Below are 22,701 nucleotides of genomic sequence, written 5' to 3'. Positions count from 1 at the left end.
CTCCAGGGCTTGCAATAGTGGGAAGTCCTAACCATCCCTAGGTCTGAAGGATTAGGGGTGAAATCTACATCATAAGGAGATCCTGTTTTTTTCCCAAGGACTGTAGTGGGCTTAAAAAAGAAAGGCAAGCTCTCCTCAAACAGGAAGACAGCAGAGATTGTAGGGAATCAACCCTCTAACCATCTAACCATTCTTCCCATCCTTCAATCTCCTACCAGTGCTTATCACTGGTCAAACCCAGCTGAAAGCCAGGGGACAAGGGAGGAGGTTAATGTAGTCCATTCAGGTTAGTCTTCCTGGGCACAGAACAGGATGGAGAAGAACAGAAAGTAGATTTTGAGAGGCAAATGGAGATTTCCTAGATAGCCCTTTTAAAAAAATTTAAATTCCTAAAAAGAATTCTTTTAGTTGTTTGCCTCTAATAAGTTTATTAGCTATATATTTGTTAATAAAGGTTATGAACTCTCTAACCTTAAAATTACCCAGGATTCTATAAAATAAATGTAATAACAGTAAATCTGAATGGTAGTTCTCTGAAATGTATTTTTTTAGTCCAATTTAAAAAGAAAGGATGTATAGTTTGGTTTTCCAAATAAAAAGAAATTTTTTTAATCTGCCTAATTTCTAGTTGACTGTCCTAAAAAAACAGTAAAAAAGAAATGAAAACCAACATTTTTTCTACCTCCATAGACAAAGTCATTTCTTGCTGTGGTTGAGTAGTTATTTGCAAGACTGTTTAATTAATGCTGCACTCAGATGTGAAAGAATGGGGGAGTTTGTTTTAGTCTTGACCTCAACCTACTCAAAAAGAAAATAATACTTGGCTTAGAAATTTAGATGCTATAATTTACAAGTAAACTATCTCACCAAATGAATTTGAAATAAGTGTCAGAGGAAAGCATTTAAAATTTGGCAAGGAAAAAAAGATCTGAAGATTGCAGTGGCTTCTTTTACTGGAGGAAAAAGGAATCCCAACTTAATTGGATTTCTTTACAGGTTGCCGCTGTAAGTGCCTTTGCCCAGACTCTGCGAAGATACACATCGCTCAATCACCTGGCCCAGGCAGCTCGTGCAGTGCTTCAGAATACTTCCCAAATCAACCAGATGCTCAATGACCTCAACCGTGTCGACTTTGCCAATGTCCAGGTACTCTGTTTTCTTGCAAAACATGTCTTTTAAGGAAAGATACCCAATTTGTTCTTCTTAATTAGTATCATCAAATTTCTTTTTGAAGTTTCATCTGTACACAGATAGCATCTATATTCACTAAATTCTGAAAGAGAGGAGCTTCATTCAGATGTGACTTTACTGCTCCAGTATTTTGTGTTTTAAGTCTGCTAAGATTAAAAGTCCTAGAAGGCAACATAATATATTACCAGGGTTTGCTGAATAGTTAAAGGAGTGATGAAGATCACAGTCATTAAAGTTAGGCAAGAAATTAAACTCTTCCATCTACCAGCTGTGGAATCTTAAGCAAGTTACTTAACTACTCTGGGCTTTTACTTTTCACACCTTATAACACCTATCTTAGAGCATTGTTTACATATTTAGTAATTTTTACCATGATATGCAGACACATTTCTGTTAGTATAGTGCCCTAGCTTCAAAGAACTAAGAACAACTCTATTTAAGAGTTCACTGTAGGTGCCTACTAAATATTTGTTCACTTGGAAGGAATTAGATGCTATAAGCTTGGCTATTTTGATAGTTCAAATGAAAAAAGTATTTTTTAACCTTGTGATGAGACTATTCATCTGTACTGTAAAGTACACTTTTAAAAAAGCTAAGTTAGAAATATTATAGGATTTTAACAAATATTTTATTTCTGATACTGGAGGAAAAAGCAATGATTCTAATTGTTACTACATAAAAATAATACTATTGCTCACCAAAATCATAAGCAACAAAAGAAAAAATACATAAACTGAACATAATCAAAATTTAGAATGTTTGGGTTTCAAAAGAGACCATGAAGAAAGTGAAATGAGGCCAGGTGTGATGGCTCACTCTTAATCATTTCAGCACTTTGGGAGGCTACAGCAGGAGGCTGGCTTGAGTCCATGAGTTCAAAACCAGCCTGGGCAACATAGTGAGACCCAGGCAAAATCTCTACAAAAATGAAAAAAATCATTAGCCAGGCATAGTGGTGTATACCTATGATCCTGGCTACTCAGGAGGATCTGAGGCAGGACGATTGTTTGAGCCCAGGAGTTTGAGGCTACAATGAGCTATTATCATACCACTACATTCCAGCTTAGGCAAGCAGTGAGACCCTGTCTCTTAAAAAAAAAAAAAAAAAAGAAAGAAAGAGAAAAGAAAGTGAAATGATAACCCACAAAATGTGAGAAAATTTTTTGCAAATCATGTATCTAAGAAAGAAATTGTATATCTTAACAGAATATATAAAAAACTATTATAATCCAATAATAAAAAGACAACTTGATTAAATATGGGCAAAAATCTGAATAGACATTTCTTCACAGAAAGCATGCACATGGCCAATAAGCACCTGGAAAGATGCTCAATATCATTAGTCACTAGAGAAATGCAAGTCAAAACCATAATGGGATACCATTTCATACACAGTATAATCAAAAAGATAATAACAAGTATTGGTGGGGATGTAGAGAAATTGGAACCTCATACACTACTGGTCAGACTGTAAAATGCTGCAGCCACTTTGGAAAACAGTCTGGTAGTTCCTCAAAACGATAAACATAGAATTACCGTACAACTCAGCAATTCCACTCCTTGGTACATACCCAAGAGAAATGAAAACATGTCCACACAAAAACTTATACATAGATGGTCATAGCCGCATTATTCATATTAGCCACATAAAAGTGGAAATAACCCAAATGTTGATAAATTGACAAACAAATGTGGTTTATCTATACAATGTAATATTATTAGACAATAAAAAGAAATGAAGTTCTGGTTCATTCAACAACATAGATGCACCTTGGAAACATTATGCTAAGTGAAAGAATCTAGGTACAAAAGAACACCTATTGCATATTCCATTTATTTGAAATGTCCAAAATAGATAAATCTGTGGAGACAGAAAGTAGATTAGTGGCTGCCTAGGGCTGGGGAACTGAGGGAATTGAAAGGTGACACATAAGGGGTGGTAGGTTTCTTTTTATGGAAATAAAAAGTTCTAAAACTGATTATAATGAGGGATGTACAACCCTATGAATATACTTAAAAGAAGCCTTTGAACTATATATTTTAAATGGGAGAATTATGTGATATGTGGATTATATCTCAATGAAGCTGTTAAAAATTCCATTTTTTTAAAAAATAAACTAATTATTAATTACTACATTTCCTAGAAATTTTAATCTCTACTTCTGGTCTAGTTTTATCATTAAAATATATCAAAAAGTAATATTTGAGCTTGATCCATTTTAGGATATGATAAATTATTTAAGCTCATTATGACTTTCATGGATTTGGTTCAAACTTCTGATAATTTATAAAGTTTTTGAAATCTTATCTATCTGCAAACACACATACATACACATACACATGCAAACACAAAACCTTTGCAAGAACAAACTGTCTCAGGTTTTCAAGGCCATTTACTTTACATATTTTAATGGAATTTACATTAACTGATTTAGTGAGAATATTAAAAGTTCATATAGCCTTAAATCCATACTGTAATGTTTATTTCAAATCTTCTTTCAGAAAAGACATGTTTAAAAATACCTTAAGAAAAGTTGAAGTAGTAAGGCAACTTCTAGTTGCACAAAGTAATTTAAGCCCATTAACAGGAACTGTTTTTAAGAATGGTTTCTAATAACATCTGAGAAAGGTTTTAAATGTTCTGTTAGCATTATTTTCATATGGTATGTGTGTGTTTGCAATCCTATGAAATATTTATGCAAATGAATCTTTCCCTGGTTATAAACACTAACCTTGAGAACATCTTTGCATATAAATGGTCAATTATATATCTACTGTACTACTTATCCTCCACCTACCAACTTTGAGACTACCCTTTCTCTTCCTCTATTTTCAACTATCAAGTTTTTCTGGGTCCACCATGACAGTCATTAGTGTTGAATCTGTATGATTAAACATCTGCCCTCCAAAACCTCCTTCCTTTCTTCAGAGGACCCTTCATTTCCCCATACATTTTACTTTTCACTGTTCTGTTTATTTTAATGAGTAATCTCTTCTTTAAGGTAGCATATTTCATCTTTAACTCCCTTGTTTCTTTCCTTCTATTTTCCAAGCATTACCAAGTCTTCCCAGAGTCCCCTGCCTCCCATTCCACCTTTATCACCCACTCCTGTTCATTTCGAAGTTGTCCCTGCCCCTGTAAGATTCACCTCGGTAAGACTGACAAATATAAGGGTGATGTTCTTGTAGTAAGGTAACTTCAGTTATAAACAATTAAATTACATATATCAATATGACAATACCATAAAAGCTTAAAAGTACTAGAAAGTTCCTTTCAGGATATCCATAGATCTCTTTTTACCGCTTTATTCTCCTCTAATTAAATCTTCTTTTCCTCATGCATTCAGGATAATTTTTCTATTGAAGTATAATTGGTTTTCTGTTTCATTTAATTCATAGTATTAAAATGGTATTGCTCTCTAATTTTTAATATAAATGGATGGTTTTTTATCTATTAGGTCATTAAATATGAAATGTCCAATTTTGAATCAAAAGTTTAGTTTATTGTATCTCAAACAAGAAACAGTACAGTTTATCAAAGTATACATCTAACTATTTGACACAGTTTTGCCATCTTCACAGTAGCTTACTTATGCCAGCAGCGAAGAAGCCTGGAGAGCAAGTAGCGATGAAATCACAAAAGGTGTTTTCCACTTTCCACAACTTGTTGAGAATTGAATATTTTTCCTTGCAAGAAGTGGTCCAAAGCCTGGAAGAAGTGGTAGTCAGTTAGCACAAGGTCTGGTGAATACAGTGGATGACAGAGAGTTTCCAAGCCCAGCCTCTGTAGTTTGAGCAACGTTGGTTTTTGTGACATGTGGTCTCGCAAGAGGATTAGCCTGTCTCTTTTGACCAATTTCAGCTGCTTAATCACAAGTATCCTCATCATTTTGTCCAACTGGGTGCAGTAGACATCCACTCTAATCCATTCACCAGGTTTCATGATGCTGTAGTGGATAATACCAGCCATAGACCACCAGATAGACACCATTAGCTTTTTTTGATAAATATTTGGGTTTGGACTGTGTTTTGGCACTTTATCTTTATCCAACCATTGTGCTGAATGCTTGCAATTGTCAAAAAGAATCTATTTTTCATCACACATAACAATATGGTGTAGAAATAGTTTGCCTTTATGTTGTGACAGTAAAGAAAGGCAAGTTTCAAGATGATTTGTCTTCTGATGCTCATTTAATTCATTTGATACCCATCTGGACAGCTTCTTTACCTTGCCAGTTTTTTCCAAATGGTCCAATATTGTTGGAATAATAATGTCAAACCTGGCTGCTAATTCAAGCATAGGTTGAGATGGATTTGCTTCCACTACAGCTCTCAGCTCATCATTAACCACCTTGGTCTCAGGTCACCCACATGGCTCACTTTCAAAATTAAAGTCACCAGAATGAAACTTCTCAAACCATTGACATACTGTGCATTCATTAGCCACATCCTTCCCAAACACTTTGATGGTATTTCTAGCTGTCTGTGCTGCATTGGTTCCATGATGAAACTTATATTCGAAAATAACATGAATTTTTGACATATCCATGGTTTCACAAAAATTGCTTTAAAAAAAATAGGAAAGATAATTACAAACCAAAATGTGCATTTGAAAGACTGAGGATGTACCTTCACAATGGGGAAAAAAATCAAGAAGTGTCAAAGTGAAATTCAGATATATCAACTGTCAAGCTTAGTACTTAAGGAAATCGGACATTTCATACTTAATAACCTAATACATTATTATGGGCTAAGTAGATTTGGGTGGTCTGACTTGATAACCTAACTATTACATATATTTTTGTTTCTGTATTTAAAAGCCATTCTGATTTTGACATTCTCACTACTTGTCATTTTGGGTATAATTTTTTTTAGGCTAAGAACATCTTTAAATGTTCATCCTTAGCTTTTTAAATTATAGAATTGAAATATCTAAATTCCTCTCACAAGGGAATATTTACAATGTATTCTATTGCTAGTATATTTGCATTCTAGAGAGTAGTAAAATAAAGTATAATAAAAAGTAGCTCAAAAAGATGAAAAAATGTGCTGTGGTTTTATTTCTCAAAGTAAGTTTTAGATTATCATTTTCTCTTGATAAAACTGCCAAGTAAATAGTGAGTTTGAATTTATGGTAAGAAATGAAATTAAATTCTTCCACAGATACTAGTAAGTTCCTCCTTCCCATTATGAATACACAAACAACAACAACAACAACAAAACTTCCCTAAAATGGGTATAAAGTTTCAGTTTTGCAAGATAAAAAAGTATATATATTAATAGTTAACACTACTGTACACTTAAAAATAGTTAAGATAGTGTTATGGGTTTTTTATGACAATAAAATAATGCTTATGCTAATGAATGAACAAATCAAAACATAACTTTACTCTGTTACTTTCTTGATGTTTAAAATTCTTTCTTGGGTACTCTCATAGACTCTTTTTTTCAGTTGACAAATGATAAATATATTTATTTATGGGGTATAATGTTTCAATACATGTAAACATTGTGGAATGATGAAATGAGGGAAATTAGTATATCATCACCTCAAATATTTATCATTTCCTTGTGGTCAGAACATTTAAAATTATCTTGGAGCTCTTTTGAAATATAAATTGCTATAAAATTTCTGGAAGTCATTTGACAGTATGTAAGGTCTTAGCTATTCTTATGTAAATCTTCATAGAGAAATAAGTAGAAAAGTAAGCAAAAATATGATACACAAGATTGCTAATTCCAGCTTTATTCATAATAGTGAAATGTTGGAACAAACAAATGTTTAACTGTATGGGATTGGTTATATAAAAAATGGTATGTTCATGCGATGAAACAAGTTCATTCATTGAGCACATTTGCCTACATGGAAAAATAGTTATCCTATACAGTTAAGTGGAACTAAACAGAATATCTAGTAGAATGTATAATATGATCTTCTTTTATTTTAAACATTTATATGTGAATAAGTATATAATAATATATAAATATTATAAAATGTTTGTATAAATATGAATAATTGTATTATGAATGTATTCATAAATAATAATTATATACATCAATATGTTATAGTTATCTCAACATTGCTATTTTAGGTATTCTTAATGTTTTGTTTCTTGTTGCTTATTTGTGTGTTCAGGTTTTTTTATAATCACATTTTAGTATACTTAAAACATTTAAAGGTAATATTTAGGAGGTAATTTATGAAAGAATTTATGATTAATTAGATAAGAGAAAGAAGGATAGTGGATTATATCATCAGCTGAGATTAGAAGAAACAGTAGGTTTCCCTGGGGAAATAAAATGAATTGAGTTTGGAATATTTTGCATTTGAAATGCCTCAAGGTGGAAATGTCCCTTGAATAGGTAAAATCTATAGGATCAGCAGAGATACTAGAACTTAGAGGATTAGGTATTTATTCAGCTAAAATTGTCAATTTGAATGAACTTGTCCTCTGAGAACACATAGAATAAAAGTTACAGACACTCTTCAGAAGAATACATATATATTCACAAGATTTTATATGTAGAATTAGGACCTTCACAGACACCCCTCCAGAGAAGCCCATATTGAAAAAATTATCTGGATACAATGAGCTCCACTTAAAAATTTCTGTTAAATTTTATTATTTTAATATTATGCTTTGGCCGGGCGCGGTGGCTCACGCCTGTAATCCTAGCACTCTGGGAGGCCGAGGTGGGCGGATTGTTTGAGCTCAGGAGTTCGAGACCAGCCTGAGCAAGAGCGAGACCCCATCTCTACTAAAAATAGAAAGAAATTATATGGACAGCTAAAAAATATATAGAGAGAGAAAAAATTAGCCGGGCATGGTGGTGCATGCCTGTAGTCCCAGCTACTCCGGAGGCTGAGACAGTAGGATCGCTTGAGCTCAGGAGTTTGAGGTTGCTGTGAGCTAGGCTGACGCCACGGCACTCACTCTAGCCTGGGCAACAGAGTGAGACTCTGTCTCAAAAAAAAAAAAAAAAAAAAATATATTTTGCTTAGAAAAACTGAGGCCCATATAGATCAAATTAATTGCCTCAGGTCAGTTTGGTTAACTGAGGACTTCATTTAAAATCCATGTCATCTGACCTAGTCAAATATTGTATTACCAAATAACTTTTACCTTGAGAGAAAAGGTTTTTTTAATCTTACAACATAACACTGGAAACATCATAAAACTTCTGACAACCATTGAAAAATAGCCTTAGAAGTTTTTATTTTCATTGCCATTACCAAACATCAAACTTCCCAACAAGAACCAGAAGGGAAATTGCAGTAATCAAGTTTTTTTGGCAAGAAGCACGTCTACATTTCTCAAGAGTTTTTGTTGTTGTAGTTATTGTTGTTTTCAGTTCTCTGAATTAATTTGCATTCATAGTTTTGCCTTGATAGCCCTTGGGATTTTTATTCCCAGTCCATAAAACCCATAACAGCATATGCTTCCACCTAGTACCATTCAGTGTTTGTTTCAGTTTTAATCTTGAGGGACCATTTTTGGCCAATTGAATGTTTTTATCCATCTGACTTATCCTAAATCTTCTCAAATGAGTTGTCTTTAATGTTTTATGTGATGGGGTGGGGAGGGGGGAAAGAGAGAATTTTGAAGGCAGTATTAGAACTGAATAGAATGAAAGACCTTGCCCGTAGGTTCAGGCTTCTGTTTTTTTTAAATAATCATGTATTTTAGTTTTTCACACAGACAGGCTGGCTAATGTAGAAAAACCAAGTTATACTTATATATCACATCACTTTTTCATGTACCAAAATGAGCAAGCAAGGAGAAATATTAATCCCCTAAAACTGATAAAGATGGTATTAGTTTCCTTAACAACTGATAAGTAGTTGTTCATTTTCTTGATTCACTATATGAAGCTTTTATTATAATTTCTCATTCTTGCATCTGGTCTGTGTGCTGACATTCCATGAAAAAAATGCTGAGTTGAACTTTTCCTTTGCTTTGGGTGTACTGTCCCAGGAGCAGGCTTCCTGGGTGTGCCAGTGTGATGACAACATGGTTCAGAGACTAGAAACAGACTTCAAGATGACTCTTCAGCAGCAGAGCACCCTGGAGCAGTGGGCCGCATGGCTTGACAACGTCATGATGCAAGCGCTGAAACCCTATGAAGGAAGACCCAGTTTTCCTAAAGCTGCCAGGCAATTTCTGCTAAAATGGTCTTTCTACAGGTATCATCTTAATTTTTCTTAAGCTTGCTTCTTCATATTCTGCAAGTACGTGTGTGTGTGCGCTCACGCTTCTCAGACAAAAGAAATGAGTGAAGACTTCAGTTTGTGGAAACTCCCTGTTGTACCTGTCTTCAACCCAACTCAATGATTACAACATCTTGGAAATGTACCAGGAGATTTAGGGAAATAAACTTTCTTCTAGGAAAAGAAATCCTCTTGCTCAAAACCCTAGATAGTCTCAGATAGGAACATCTCAGGTTCCAGTTTAGATACTGTGTTCAGCAACCATTGAAACAGGGCTGCAGTCCTCCTTCCTCCCTCTTGCAATATACATTATTTAGGCTTTTTTCTTGAGGCCTTAACGCTACTCTTTTTCTTCTCTAGTTTAGTGATTTTCAAACTGTGGTCCCTAGACGAGTGGCATCACTATCAATTGGATGCAAAAATGTTAGAAATGCAAATTCTTAGGCCCCCACCCCAAATCTCCCTGAATCAGAACCTGTGGAGGTAAGGCCCAGCAATTTGTGTTTTAAAAAGTGCTCCAGGTGATTCTGATGCATGCTCAGAACCATCTAGTTAATTTCTTGATTTTATCAATTACAATTGTTTTCAAACCTGACCGCCAAGTTTTAATGTTAAAAAAAAATCCTAGGTGCCCCCTAAGACCTATGAAATCAAAATCTTGGTGGTCAGGAGGTAGTGATTAGGAATATGGGTAATCGGGATTTTTATTTCTTTCAAAAAGCTCTCCTGGTGATTCTAATGTACACCCAGTAATCAAGTAGACAGTAACATTCCTTATTAATAATATAGGTAGAAATACATGTTTTTGTAGATATAGAAGCACCGAGAGGAGAAAGGCTTTCTGATTACATGACATATGATATCAAATGTTGGGATGCACTGTTGACCATAGCTTTGCCACAAGGGTTAAAAATAGTATTTATGACCTGTGTAGGTCAGCAATTATACTATGTATGCATAGGACAGAATTGGCAATGGACTTCTATTTCATAAGTTAGATAAGTTATATTTTTAACTCTGCCATTTGTTCTTTGTGGTGAGAGTTTTTTGTTTGTTTTGTTTTGTTTTGTTTTGTTTCTTTAGATAAAGCTGGCCCCCACTTGACTTAGGCCTAAAAGCTTTATCACTCTGAAGTATAGGCAGTGTCTAATTTAGATTTTGCAGCCATGCATATGTGAGAAAGTACTGACCGTACGACAGCCCCTGACCCTGGCTGTAGGTACGCTGTGGTCATCATCTGGATATCAGTGGTGAGTCCAAAGCTAGTTGTGAGAAGGGAAAGTATATGAATAAGTAACGGAATTTAGGAATTAGTAGTACTTGAGAACCCAGTAAACCCAGACTACAGGATTTCCATCTTGTTTTGACCACCAATTAATTATGATGGTAGTTGCTTTGGTTTTTATTATCAGTGACTTTTTTCTTTCTCAACTGACTGGGTCTAATTCTTATTTCTTAAACTGAAGTAGAGGTGTAGATCCACTATATGTTGAATTAAGAGTTAAATTATTCTTACATATTGAAAATAGCTTTCTAGTGTCTAGCCCATTGCCCAGTGCAGTGAAAGAAAGCTAGCCAGTTTTTGCTGTTGTTTTGTTTTTGTTTTTGTAGTGGCATAATTCCACATAATGCCTCTTATATATTTAATACCTTTAGCTCACATGATTTGAGAAGCACATTATTAAGGTGCTGTCTGACTCTGTGACCCACTGGTATACTCTAGTGAAGCCAGTGCTAGGTTTGGATCTGGGTGTTAATAAGAAATGTGTTGATGAAAATTTTAAGTTTTCCCTCGATTTTAGGGGAAAACTTAAAAAGCATTGTCACAGTGTTCTCAAAGTAAAAGCAACATTAGCAGTAATGGTGGAATTCAAAATTTTAATTTGGGAACATGAAGATCTCAGATATTTTCCCCATTGCTTGGGTTAATTTTTTATTCATCAATTTTTTTCCCAGAAAATAATATAAATGGTATATGTGTTCTATGAGTGATTGATGAAATTACAATAACACTGGCTGGCTATTCCAAAAGTTTTATGACCAAAGGCAGAGTCAGAAAAGGCAAGGGTTTGTTTTTTTTTTTTCCTTCCTCCTGCTTTCTTATGTTGTTAGTGTCAGACTTGCCCTTACTCTTTCCTGTGGGATTTTTCTTTCCTATATTTAGTTGATATCATTTTAGAAGTACACCCCTGGAGCCTTCATCTCCACAGAGATCTGTTGCAGGTATCTTGAAAGGAGAGAAAATTACTTACTTGTATTTCTTGTTCTCTGCAGATATACAAACCCAGTGGATCATCACTTGCCTGCCCTCTGTCCTCCCTGAGTTGGGGATAATTGGCTTGTTATTATTAGACACTATTATGGTTATTATTTTCATTTCAAAAAGACTTGAAGGCGTACAGTTCAGGGCCCCAGAAGGAAAGGCACATTCAGACAGATGCATACCTCCTGCTGGTAGGCAAAGTCAATAGCTTAGAAACTTAAGGGCCTTTAATATCTGAACTGTTTTTTAGCGAGACATAAAAACATATTGAATAATGAAAACTGCATTGACAAACTATCAAAGAAGCAGAATTAGAGTATTTTTAAACATGTTTTTGGCATTGCAAATGCCAAAAATTTGTAAACTCATAAATGCCATTGTAAATTTGGCAGTCATATACACAGACCCTTCATGTTCTGAAATCAGATACTTAATCTCATAATTTCTAAAATTCTATGTATATATTTACATGCATAGAAATATAGAAATGAACTGGCAGAGAATCATAATAGCAGCCGTTGATATATCGCTGCAAACATGCTCTGCTTCTAATGGGGGTCTCTCCTTGCGTAAGCTGGCTTTGAATGACTAATGGTGGCTCCCTAGGAGGCAGGAAAAAAAAATCACCGCCTTTCTTGAGCAGAAATGGAGAAGTTATGTGGGCCATTTCTCAGCTTGTGTGTTTTGTGGATAACGGAAGAGAGCATTCCTCAGGGCCACCCTGAATGTTATCCAAATATCCCATTTTTAAAGAATGGAATGTATAGCTTTGATACTGTGGCTTGAAAGGGGGCACAGGGAACCTAGTTTGCCTACAACTGGACAATATATGAATCTTCCAAAAAATAATACTCTTTTTGTATCAATTGCAAACCCTGTTCAAAGAGAAAGTTCACATGAGGGTCACAGGTGTGGTGTTCTCACCTTTATTCTTAGGAAAGGTGTGCTGCATCCTCAAGTACTCAGAGCCAGGTTGAATATCATGTGTTAGGATATATGTTTCAATTTCCACACCATGAGTTATAAATATAAACACACAAAGGTATTTCTCATCCATTATAAAATAATTAATGTTTACAACTCTGGTTTTAGAAGGAGTTGAATTCATGGTAACTTAGCAACATGAAATTCAGTGCAGTCAATTTTGCAACATATCTTCCAGAAGTCTGAATTGGACAATAGGATTCCAATTAAACTGTTAATTGTGTCATTTAGTACTTGGCATGTAGGGCAGAGGCCCAGCACAGAGAGAATCAAGTAGACATAGCATTAATGGTACAATTCAACTGATTCTTTTCTAAACATATGACAATAATTTTATGACATACTTATCAGTATATTTAAAAAATAACTAGGTATTATAATTCAAAGTCAACAGATTTTAAAAATTTCCCAACAGAATTTAGTATTACATGTACATTTTATGCTGATATAAGGTGATTGCCTAACCATCCAAAAGTTTCTAAAACACTTAGAATAAAATCCAAAGGCCTTACCATGGCCTAGAAGACCCTACACAGTCAAGCTGCTGTATCACATATTCTTCTCTTTGCTCACTGTGCTCCAGTCACACTGGCCTCCTGGCTGTTCTCTGAACACATCAAACATAGTTCTGCCTCAAGGTCTTTGCATGTGCTGTCCTTTCTGCCTGGAAAACTCTTCACTTATATATTAATATGGCTCCTTTCCTCATTTCAATACAGTTTCCTATCAGATACCAGCTCTTCAGAAAGAATTTTCCACATATGCTAACTTAGAATGCCTGCCTCCATTACTCTCCAATCCCTTGCACTGATTTATTGGATGTGTCACTATCTAACTTTATATTTTATATCTACTTGTATGTTTATTGACTGCCTTGCCTACTAGAATGTGAACTCTTTTGAAACCAAAATTTTGTCTGACAAGACAAAAACAATATGCTGGCATAGAGTAGGAACACAGTAAATATCTATTGAATAAATAAATATGAATTGTCTTAGAAAAAATTGACTTTGCTTTTCTATCATGATATCAGAAAACTACTCATTATGAACATTCTCCTTGGTCATTTGCATGATTTCAGGTTTATTATATTTTGAGAGAAATATAAAGTCCTAAAATTTGAACTTAGGAATACATAGGGAAAGAATCCATTCTGTATCTGTGATTATTTATCCCTGCAAAGATTTATTGACATTCAACTGAATCAGTATTGTTTTTCTATATTATAATGAACATCATCTTTTTAAAAAACTTTATTATGAAATTCTAGCACTCTGAGAGGCTAAGGCAGGAGTATCTCTTGAGGTCAGGAGTTTGAGACCAGCCTGAGCAAGAGCAAGACCCCGTTTCTACTAAAAATAGAAAAAATTAGAGAGGCCCAGTAGCAAGTACCAGTAGTCCCAGCTACTTGGGAGGCTGAGGCAGGAGGATCACTTGAGCCCAAGAGTTTGAGGTTTCTGTGAGCTAGGCTGATACCACAGCACTCATGCTAACCCAGGCAACAGAGCAGGACTCTGTCCCAAAACAATTTTTTTCTAAATTATCATAAAATTAATATGAATTGACATTTTAAAAATCTGGGAAATACAAAACTATACAAAGAATAAACCTAATCACCCATAATTTTACTATTAGAAATAACTACCAATAAAATGTTCCTTTAAGTGTTAGATAAAATTGAGATCCAGTTGTTTACCATAGATTATGACTTATATTTTCCCTTAACTTTTTTTAACATTATATCTTGAGCATTTCTTGTGATTAAGTATCTTTAGAAAAATAATTTTTAATGTCCTCTCAATATTCCATTATATGTGTCTTATACATTACTTAAATATTACTTTACTCCCATATTCTTCAACATTTAGATGGTTTTTGGTGTTTTGATATTATTTTAAAAAATACTGTAATGATTATATATAATTGTATATACATTTTTGGATAAATTCAGGTAAATGGGTATGAATGTTTTAAAGTGACTAATACTAGTTTAATAATAACGTGCTATCTCATTGCTAAGAAAGTATCATATATTCCCATTTATTTAGGGATGAGTTTTTTCTAAAACTCTATAGAGAGTTTTTATATAAATAGCTCATATATTTTGATTCTTTAACTTAATATTATATTATAGACTTCTTTCTATGGTATTACCTGTATGTCTACCTCATTTTAAACTATTGCATAAAATTTCATATGTAAATGAACCATAATTTACTTAATCAGCATCCTACTGGTGGATATTTAGTTTTTTCCCCTAGTTTCTCATGAGTATAAATATTGCTGCAGTTAAAACAATCTTTGCTCATTTGTCTAAATTTCTAGAATTAGGTTGCCAGTTCAAAGATTTTGACATTTCAAATGTTGACAAATATCACCAAATCCCTCTACAAAAATTTTGTGAATTTATACTCACAGAGACAGTAAACGAGAGTTATTTTCCTAAACCCTCTGTAACATTGTCTTTTAATTTCTTACAGTGCAATAGGCAATATATGGTATCTTACTTTAATTTTTATTAATTTTGAATAAGGCTAATCATTTTTTTATGTTCCGTAGCCATTTGTCTTCCCCTTTAAATTTTAAAAATTTTACATATTTGCCTTCTTCAGCAAGATAAATGCACTTAGGAGCAAATATTCTGTTTCTGCATTACTTACAAAATTATTTACTTCAATTTTGTGTTAGTATGGATAAAAAATGTTATATAACATATTGTTGTTATTTCTGTGTTTTTTTGGTTTTGCTTTTTTAAGTAGAGAATTCTTTGCTTTTCAAAAAATTTTCCATAGGAAAGGAAATATTTAATGTCAAATAACTATTATATTATATTCATAGAAATTATTTTTACAAATGGGTAATGTGTCACTGAATTTTAAGAAGGTCATGGATAGAATTATAAACAGGATTCTGTCATATATCATTGGCACATAAATGATAGCATTCATCTATTTTTAATAATTCACCTATAAAGTTAAAAACTTAAGGAATTCATTAAGGTATTTGACTCTGAGGAATCATTCACTAGAACTACTATTTATGATATGAATATATTATTAACTCTGATAGATATAGCAATGTAGTAATGGGTAGTTGTCTTAAGATCCTCTGAACTCATGTGTTTTTTTTTTCTTAGTAAATAGATCCACAGAAATGAGAGGTCCTCTGCCGTGATCATGTAGTAATCCCCAAATCCGCATTCTTGCTGTCGTAAACAAATGAGAATGGGAAGCTCAGCTTCTCTTATTCTGTATATTATAATCACAATCACTTATATTCGAGTAGTGTTCTATTTATTCATAAGTTGATTTCAAATCCTGTAACTCATTTTATCCTTGAAATAACCAGGTAACTTAGAAAATACTAAATATACTGCTTTTGTTTTCACCCTAGAGGATAAACAATGTCAGGGAAATGATCTGTTTGACGTCAGCAGTCAATTAATGAAGAGCCAGAATCAGAATCCAGGATTTCTGATTTTAAGATGTACAATCATGATCTGTCACTTGCCAGTTATAGAATTTGATGTATTAATGGCCTGTATTTAAACAATGTTGAAAAATGAAATAGAAAACAAAAGTACAGCCTTCTGGTTTTCCATTTGCCTGGTGTTTTACAAATTTTTATTGTAAAACAAGGCGCAGTAGTATCAGCATGTACATTTGTAAGATTCTGCCTCTTCCTCCTAAAAATATAATGGTTGTTTTAGTGTCAGTAGGCCAAAAATCTTTAGAAAAAGGCCACTAAGTGAAAATGATGAGAAACACACACAGTCACACACATTGTTCTGAGTTTAAAGTGCATGAATAAGCTTAATAATTGACATGTCTTTGGTGAGGCCAAGATTTTATTTTGGAATCACTTCCATTTTGAATATAATAGAGTTTATTAGTAGTATTTTATTAATATTGTTCATATTTTGATACTATATAAATTTAAACTTATATTTTTAAAAGAAATGCATCTCTCAATTGATTTTATTATACTTATTTCTAATGGAAAATTACCTTAATTTAAAAGGAAAAATTATCTTAATTTAAATCCAGTAAGAAACAGGAATCATTAATAAATTTATCTCCCAACAAAACTTTCTGGAATCGCTGTACATCCTCACTCACATTCTACACTGCCACACCTAGGAACATTGCTTAGTATATTTTGTACCCTTTGTCTGGCACAAATACATACTTTTCCTAAAGGATACCCCAAAGGTCATTGTCACTGACAGGTGACAAGAGTGCTACCCATCAACATTTTTTTACTTTGAGTTAGTTGCTTTTTCTTACGGTAGTGATGGGTAATCAACCTTTCCAAACTCTTTTATATTCAATATTCAGTTCTGATTCATTTGTGAGTTTAACAGAACCAGCAGACTTGCCTGTGATGGTAAAATGGTTTTTCCCATTGAAGACCTATCTAGCTCTGATAAGGATCAAATCTCAGTGAGGATTATCATTTTACCACTCTGTTTAAATGAGTTGAGCCAACTGCTTTCAATAATGAAATTATTCTATGGCAGGTTTTGTGCTGTACTAACCATATAGGCTCCCAACTTGACTTCTTTTAAGAAGGAAAATAGTTTGACACTAATATGGCTGCATATATGTCTTTTCTCTTGGAACAGCTCAATGGTTATTCGGGACTTAACCTTACGCAGTGCTGCCAGCTTTGGCTCTTTCCACCTGATCCGTCTACTCTATGATGAATATATGTTCTACCTAGTAGAACATCGTGTTGCCCAGGCAACAGGAGAGACACCCATAGCAGTCATGGGCGAGGTAAGAGAGGCTAAAGAGCTATGATCCACTGGGCTTTTTAAAAAGAACTTGAATTATACTTCAGTCTAAATGTATTAATTCTAGATTAAAACCATGGTGCCTAATCAAGTGAGCCTCAGACCCAGGAGGGGCTGTGGAGGTATTGCAAGAGGTCTTTAAATCTCTCTGTTCATATGTACTTAACCAAAGCATTCTAAAATTGTAGATTGTATCAGGTGAAAGCTCATGGAATGTTTTGCTATACTATATAAAATGTTTTGATATACTTTATATCAATATAAAAGAAAAGCTTGAGAACCACTGGACTAAAAAAGAAAAATCTTTTGAGTGGGGAAATAAGAAAGATTGATATTTCTGGTAAGGCAAAGGGCTAGGAATGCAAAGGAAAAAGTTAAATATGTACTTTGTTGACTCTTTTTCCCAGACCCCAAGAAAAAAGTGAATTATTTTATTTTAGAAGGATAAGGATGATGATGACGATGATAACTAACAGTTTTTTGGACACTTACTATGTACCAGGCACAGTTCTGTTTTTTACACATAACAAAGCATTTAACACTTACAGCAGCTCTTTGAAATAGGTTCTACTTTATCCTGTTTTACAGATAATTATCTGAGGTTTGTTCAGAAAGCTAAGACACAGAGAAATTAAATGGTTACATATTAATAGCTAGTAAATGGTGGAGACCTTTTTCAACCACTTAGTCTGATTTTCAGACTCATGCTTCTCACCACTAAAGATGTGAAAAAACATTCTTCTCCAGAATTTCTGGATGGTAATCATAATGGCTTATCTTCAGCAAGTGTCAAAAAGCTAAAACTCTAAAGTTAATATAAATAAGGGTTGGTTAATATACCAAGGAATAGATGGAAATGCTCAAATGATTCGGCACTGTCTCATTTTGTTATATTGAACTGAGGGTACTTTGTACCTTGCTAGATTATACCAGGTTAGAAAATATAGCAAATTACTCAAAGCATTAAAGAAGACATGTTTTAAGGCTATGTGCATGTGCTTATTTAAATAAAAAAGAGTGAAAATAAATATGGTTTTATGCTTTTCCTAGTTTAATATATTAATAATAATAAAGGTATAAATAAAAAATATATTAAAATACTTCAATGACCTTTATAAGTAATCTAGTATAAATAAAACGTAGTCAAACTAGTTCAGAACATTGTTTCAAATGGTCCTATTTTCCATTTATTTAAAATTTCTTCTTGTATAATAATCTGTGTGTGTTTGTGTGATGTTCTCCAATGATGATTGTGCTTCAGTGCTGCCAAATGAATATGTGTGAGATTAAGCGGCATCACTGTAGCTTTTAAATTATAGGCAGGACCTCATCTGACCAAAACAATCTGGACTTTTCTTAGATTTTACCTCCTTTCCCCTTGTTGCCTCTTTCTTTAGGTGTTTTATAGATGCCTTTTTGCAAAATGCCCAGTTGACATGTAGATTAAGTACTGTAAAATTTGTCAACTCTGGGTTTAAAACTTTAGAAATGAATATATCTTTTAGTATATTTAAGGCATTTGCCATCCGCCTCATAGGCTCTGGGGCTTCTTTAACAGGATGAACAGGATAACGAGAACAGGGATTCTCATGAACACTACTATGTGGCTGGTCCTGGTGCATGGTCCTTGCCTCCCTTCAGTCTCTACGGAACAAAGGCAGTGGGCATGAGCCAAATAATCATCCTAATAGGTCTTCTATCTTTTTTACTGCATGTAAATGATCCAAATGATTATGACAGATTGCCATATGAGGCAAAGAAAAAAATCTAAATGGAAAAATAAGATAGGAAATCAAGATCAAAGATCTAAGCATACTTCTTGATATCTTTGCTTACTATCCCATTATGTAATTTATAGGAAAATTGTTTGACTGTCTATACTCATCTATTATTCAGCCCAGAAGGCAAATTAAGGTGAATTTTATAGGTTTGATCTCTTCATATAGCATTGATGCCTCATATACCTGTTAGCTGTTATAGATCTATTGGTTTTGGTCACATAGTCATATCTAAAATTTCTTGATTCTTGGGAAAGGGAGGAGGAAATTTAGGAAGGAAGAACTCTGTTTTCTTATGTTCCCCTCACATGTTATCCTAAGCCTACCCTCTTTTGGCCCCTAGGGTGACTTCCCTTTCCAAACACCAAATGCATAAGTGTCTCTGTACACAGTGAGAGCAACTCATCAGGCCAAGATCCATTGATATCCATAAAAATCGCTATTACTCTTTTTTTTTTTTTTTGGTTTTTTGTTTTTTTTTTTTGTTTGTTTGTTTGTTTTTGGCTTAAACACAGAAATTTATCTCTCACAGTGCTATAGGTTGGAAGTCCCAGATCAAGGTGCCAGCAGGATCAGGTTCTGGTGAGGGCCCTCTTCCTGGTTTGTAGACAGGTGACTTCTTGCTGTGTCCTCACGTGGTGGAAAGAGACACAACTCATCTCTCTCTTTCTTCTTATAAGGACACTAATCCCATTACGTAGGCCCAATCCTCATAACATAAATTACCCAGTCCTCTAAATATAGAGGCCCAATCCTCTAAACATAAATTACCTCCCAAAGGCCCCACCTCCCATGCTGTCACATTGGGGGTTAGAGCTTCAATATATAAATTTGGGGGCATACAAACATTCATACCATAATGCAGAGCCAAGGCCTGAGGTGAGAATGAACATAGTGCCTTCATGAAATATGGAGAGGTGGGAAAGAGTTCCTTGGAACAAGGTTAAAGAGGCAGGCAGAATGAATTAAAAAATCGCCATTACTCTTAATCACAGCGAGTGGTTTTCAGTAATCAGTAATAACAGCAAGCACAAAAACAATAAAAATTGTCACTATTTATTGAGAGCTTATTATATACTTAATGAAATTAAACTCTTACTCTATCTACTAATGTCCCTTTCTCAGTAAATGGCACCATGATCCTCCCTGTTGATCATGCCAGACACCTGAGTGTCCTCTTTTACCTATCCTTCTACCTTGACACCAGTCTCCAACCAATTACTAAGTCTTCCCTTTCCCAAATCCCTCAGAGTGCAGTCAGTATCATCTTGTGAAAATATAAAGCTGATCATATTATCCCCAACTTAAAAGCCTTACCTGTCTTTCCCTCCTTGCTAATTAAGGAACAAAATTCTTCCCTTGGTCCAAGAGGTCTTACATGATCTGGTCCTGCCTCTCTGATCAACCTCAGCCTCCCACTTCCTACTCCTTCTGTTATAATCACAGTGGCCTTTTCTCTGTTTTCATTCACCAAACCTTTCTCATCACTGGACCACTTTGTAAATGGTTCTTTCTACCTGGAACCCTCTGCCCACCTCTTCTTGCCCATTCTAACTCCTACTTCATGTCTTAAATATCAGTTCCTCAGGGAGACCCAATCCCTCCAGAATACCTTAACTAGACCTATTCTCTCTGATTTGTACTTTTACTTTTTATTCTAGAACCTACACAATAATAGTTGCATGGCTCTTTGTATGATTTGTATAATTCAAGATTTAATGCTTGGAAATAATAAGGGGCTTTGAGTCAGAAGAACTAAATTCTACTTCTCACTCTGTCATTTATAGTGATACAATCTTGAGCAAATCATGTTCACTTGTGTTGAACTCCAGACTTCTTATCTCTGAAACTGATTTATCATTTAACAGATACTTCTTATGCAAATACTCTAGGCCAACCACTATAATGATTAGGATACAATGATGAACAAAATGGATTTTGACCCTGCCTTCGGGGAGCTTATATTTTAGTTGAGGATGCATATTTATTAAACAGTCACATAACTACATAGCTACAAATTTTGTTAAGTGCTATAAAGGAAAATTAAAAAGCTATAGGAATGCTTAAAGCACAGGACACTTAATCTAGCCTGGGAGGGCCAGGAAAGGCTTCCCCAAGAAAATGATGTTTGTGGTGAGAACTAAAGGACAAAAGGATTTAACTCTTTGAAGAGAGAATCTGGAGGTAAGGGGTTAAGACCACTACAGGTACAGGGAAGCATGCACAGGTCCTGTCTGAGGTGGGAGGGAGCACAGCCAAGAGAAAGTTTTCATAGGAAATCTGAGGTTCCAGCACCAGGGAGACCAAGTAAATACCGTGAAATTCAACAGACAAGAGGATGAATTGGATTAGGACAGAAAGCCAAAGATTTCAAGTGAAACTAATATCCACATAGGGATAGTATGCCAGGCACTGTTTTACATGCTTTATGTATATACTAACTTACCACAACCCTATGAGTGGATACTATTATTACACCTATTTTACAGATGATGAAATGAGACACAGAGCCAGAAAGTAACTTGCCCAAGGTCACACAGCTACAAAGTTGTGAAATCAGGTTTTGAAACCAAGCAGTCTAGCACCAAAGTCCTTGCTGTTCATCTACCATGCTTATTACCTGCTACAGGGTGGGGTAGGATTGGAACAAGAACAGTTCAGGTCAGTGAGAGCAAACGTGTAAAATAGTCACACACTTTGCTGGGCATTTGTTTTGCCTTTATAGGTGCTTTGGAAGAGATGTCAGACAACTAAATAGGTCCAAAAGCAAGGAAAAAGGTTTTCCTGTTAAAGTAACTTAAGAACAATTAATGTATCTTTTCATTAATGTGAACTCAATAAATGAGTTTTAAAATTAACATTACCTACATTATTTAAGCAAGCAGGAGAAACCAACACATGCTTTATATATAAACAAAGTATACAAGCACCCGAACTATTATTTTTGCATTCACTGTAACACTATTAATTGTTGAAGTGAAGACTACCATATAATGCCTCCCCCTCCAACTGGAAACAGCATCACAGTCCCAATAAGTTTTCTTCTAAATGTCAGTCTGCTACTACATTAATACCAACTAGCAAGGTATTTAAAGCATTTACAGTTCCAGAATTTCTTTTTCTTTTTTTGCCTAAATGATAAAGTAAACAGAATTTATTTACTGCTAGAATTTATATAATTTCAAAATTTTTATTTAAATATTATAAATTTGCCCGTAGGCTTTCTGGCAATGATGAAATTTTAAGAGTAGGAATAAAATAAAATAAAATAAAATAAACATGTTGCATCTGTTTGCACACCTGTTAAATAAACAATTTTAAAAATCATAAGGCTTTCTGTGTAATGAGAAAAATTGATCAGAAAAATATCCTTTTCAAGTTTTATGGCTGTTTAAAATCTATTTGGAAGTTTATAGTATATATGCTTTATCTCTTTAAAATATACATAGTCCATTTATATATTCCCTGGATCTATAAAATT

General features: G+C 34.2%; 1 protein-coding gene across 1 annotated transcript in view; it reads left to right on the top strand.

The window, feature by feature from the left end:
• Positions 1-22,701, top strand: part of RFX3 (regulatory factor X3) — a 284,384-nt gene that overhangs the window by 238,374 nt on the left and 23,309 nt on the right. Inside the window, exons 13-15 of the mRNA XM_069474175.1 lie at positions 997-1,146; positions 9,168-9,376; positions 17,272-17,425. Coding sequence (XP_069330276.1) covers positions 997-1,146; positions 9,168-9,376; positions 17,272-17,425 — 513 coding nt within the window. The remainder of the gene's footprint in view (positions 1-996; positions 1,147-9,167; positions 9,377-17,271; positions 17,426-22,701) is intronic.

The sequence above is a fragment of the Eulemur rufifrons genome, chromosome 7, assembly GCF_041146395.1.
Source record: "Eulemur rufifrons isolate Redbay chromosome 7, OSU_ERuf_1, whole genome shotgun sequence".
Lineage (NCBI taxonomy): Eukaryota > Metazoa > Chordata > Mammalia > Primates > Lemuridae > Eulemur > Eulemur rufifrons.
Note: the sequence above shows the minus strand (reverse complement) of the source record. Positions and strands in the feature narration are given on the sequence as shown.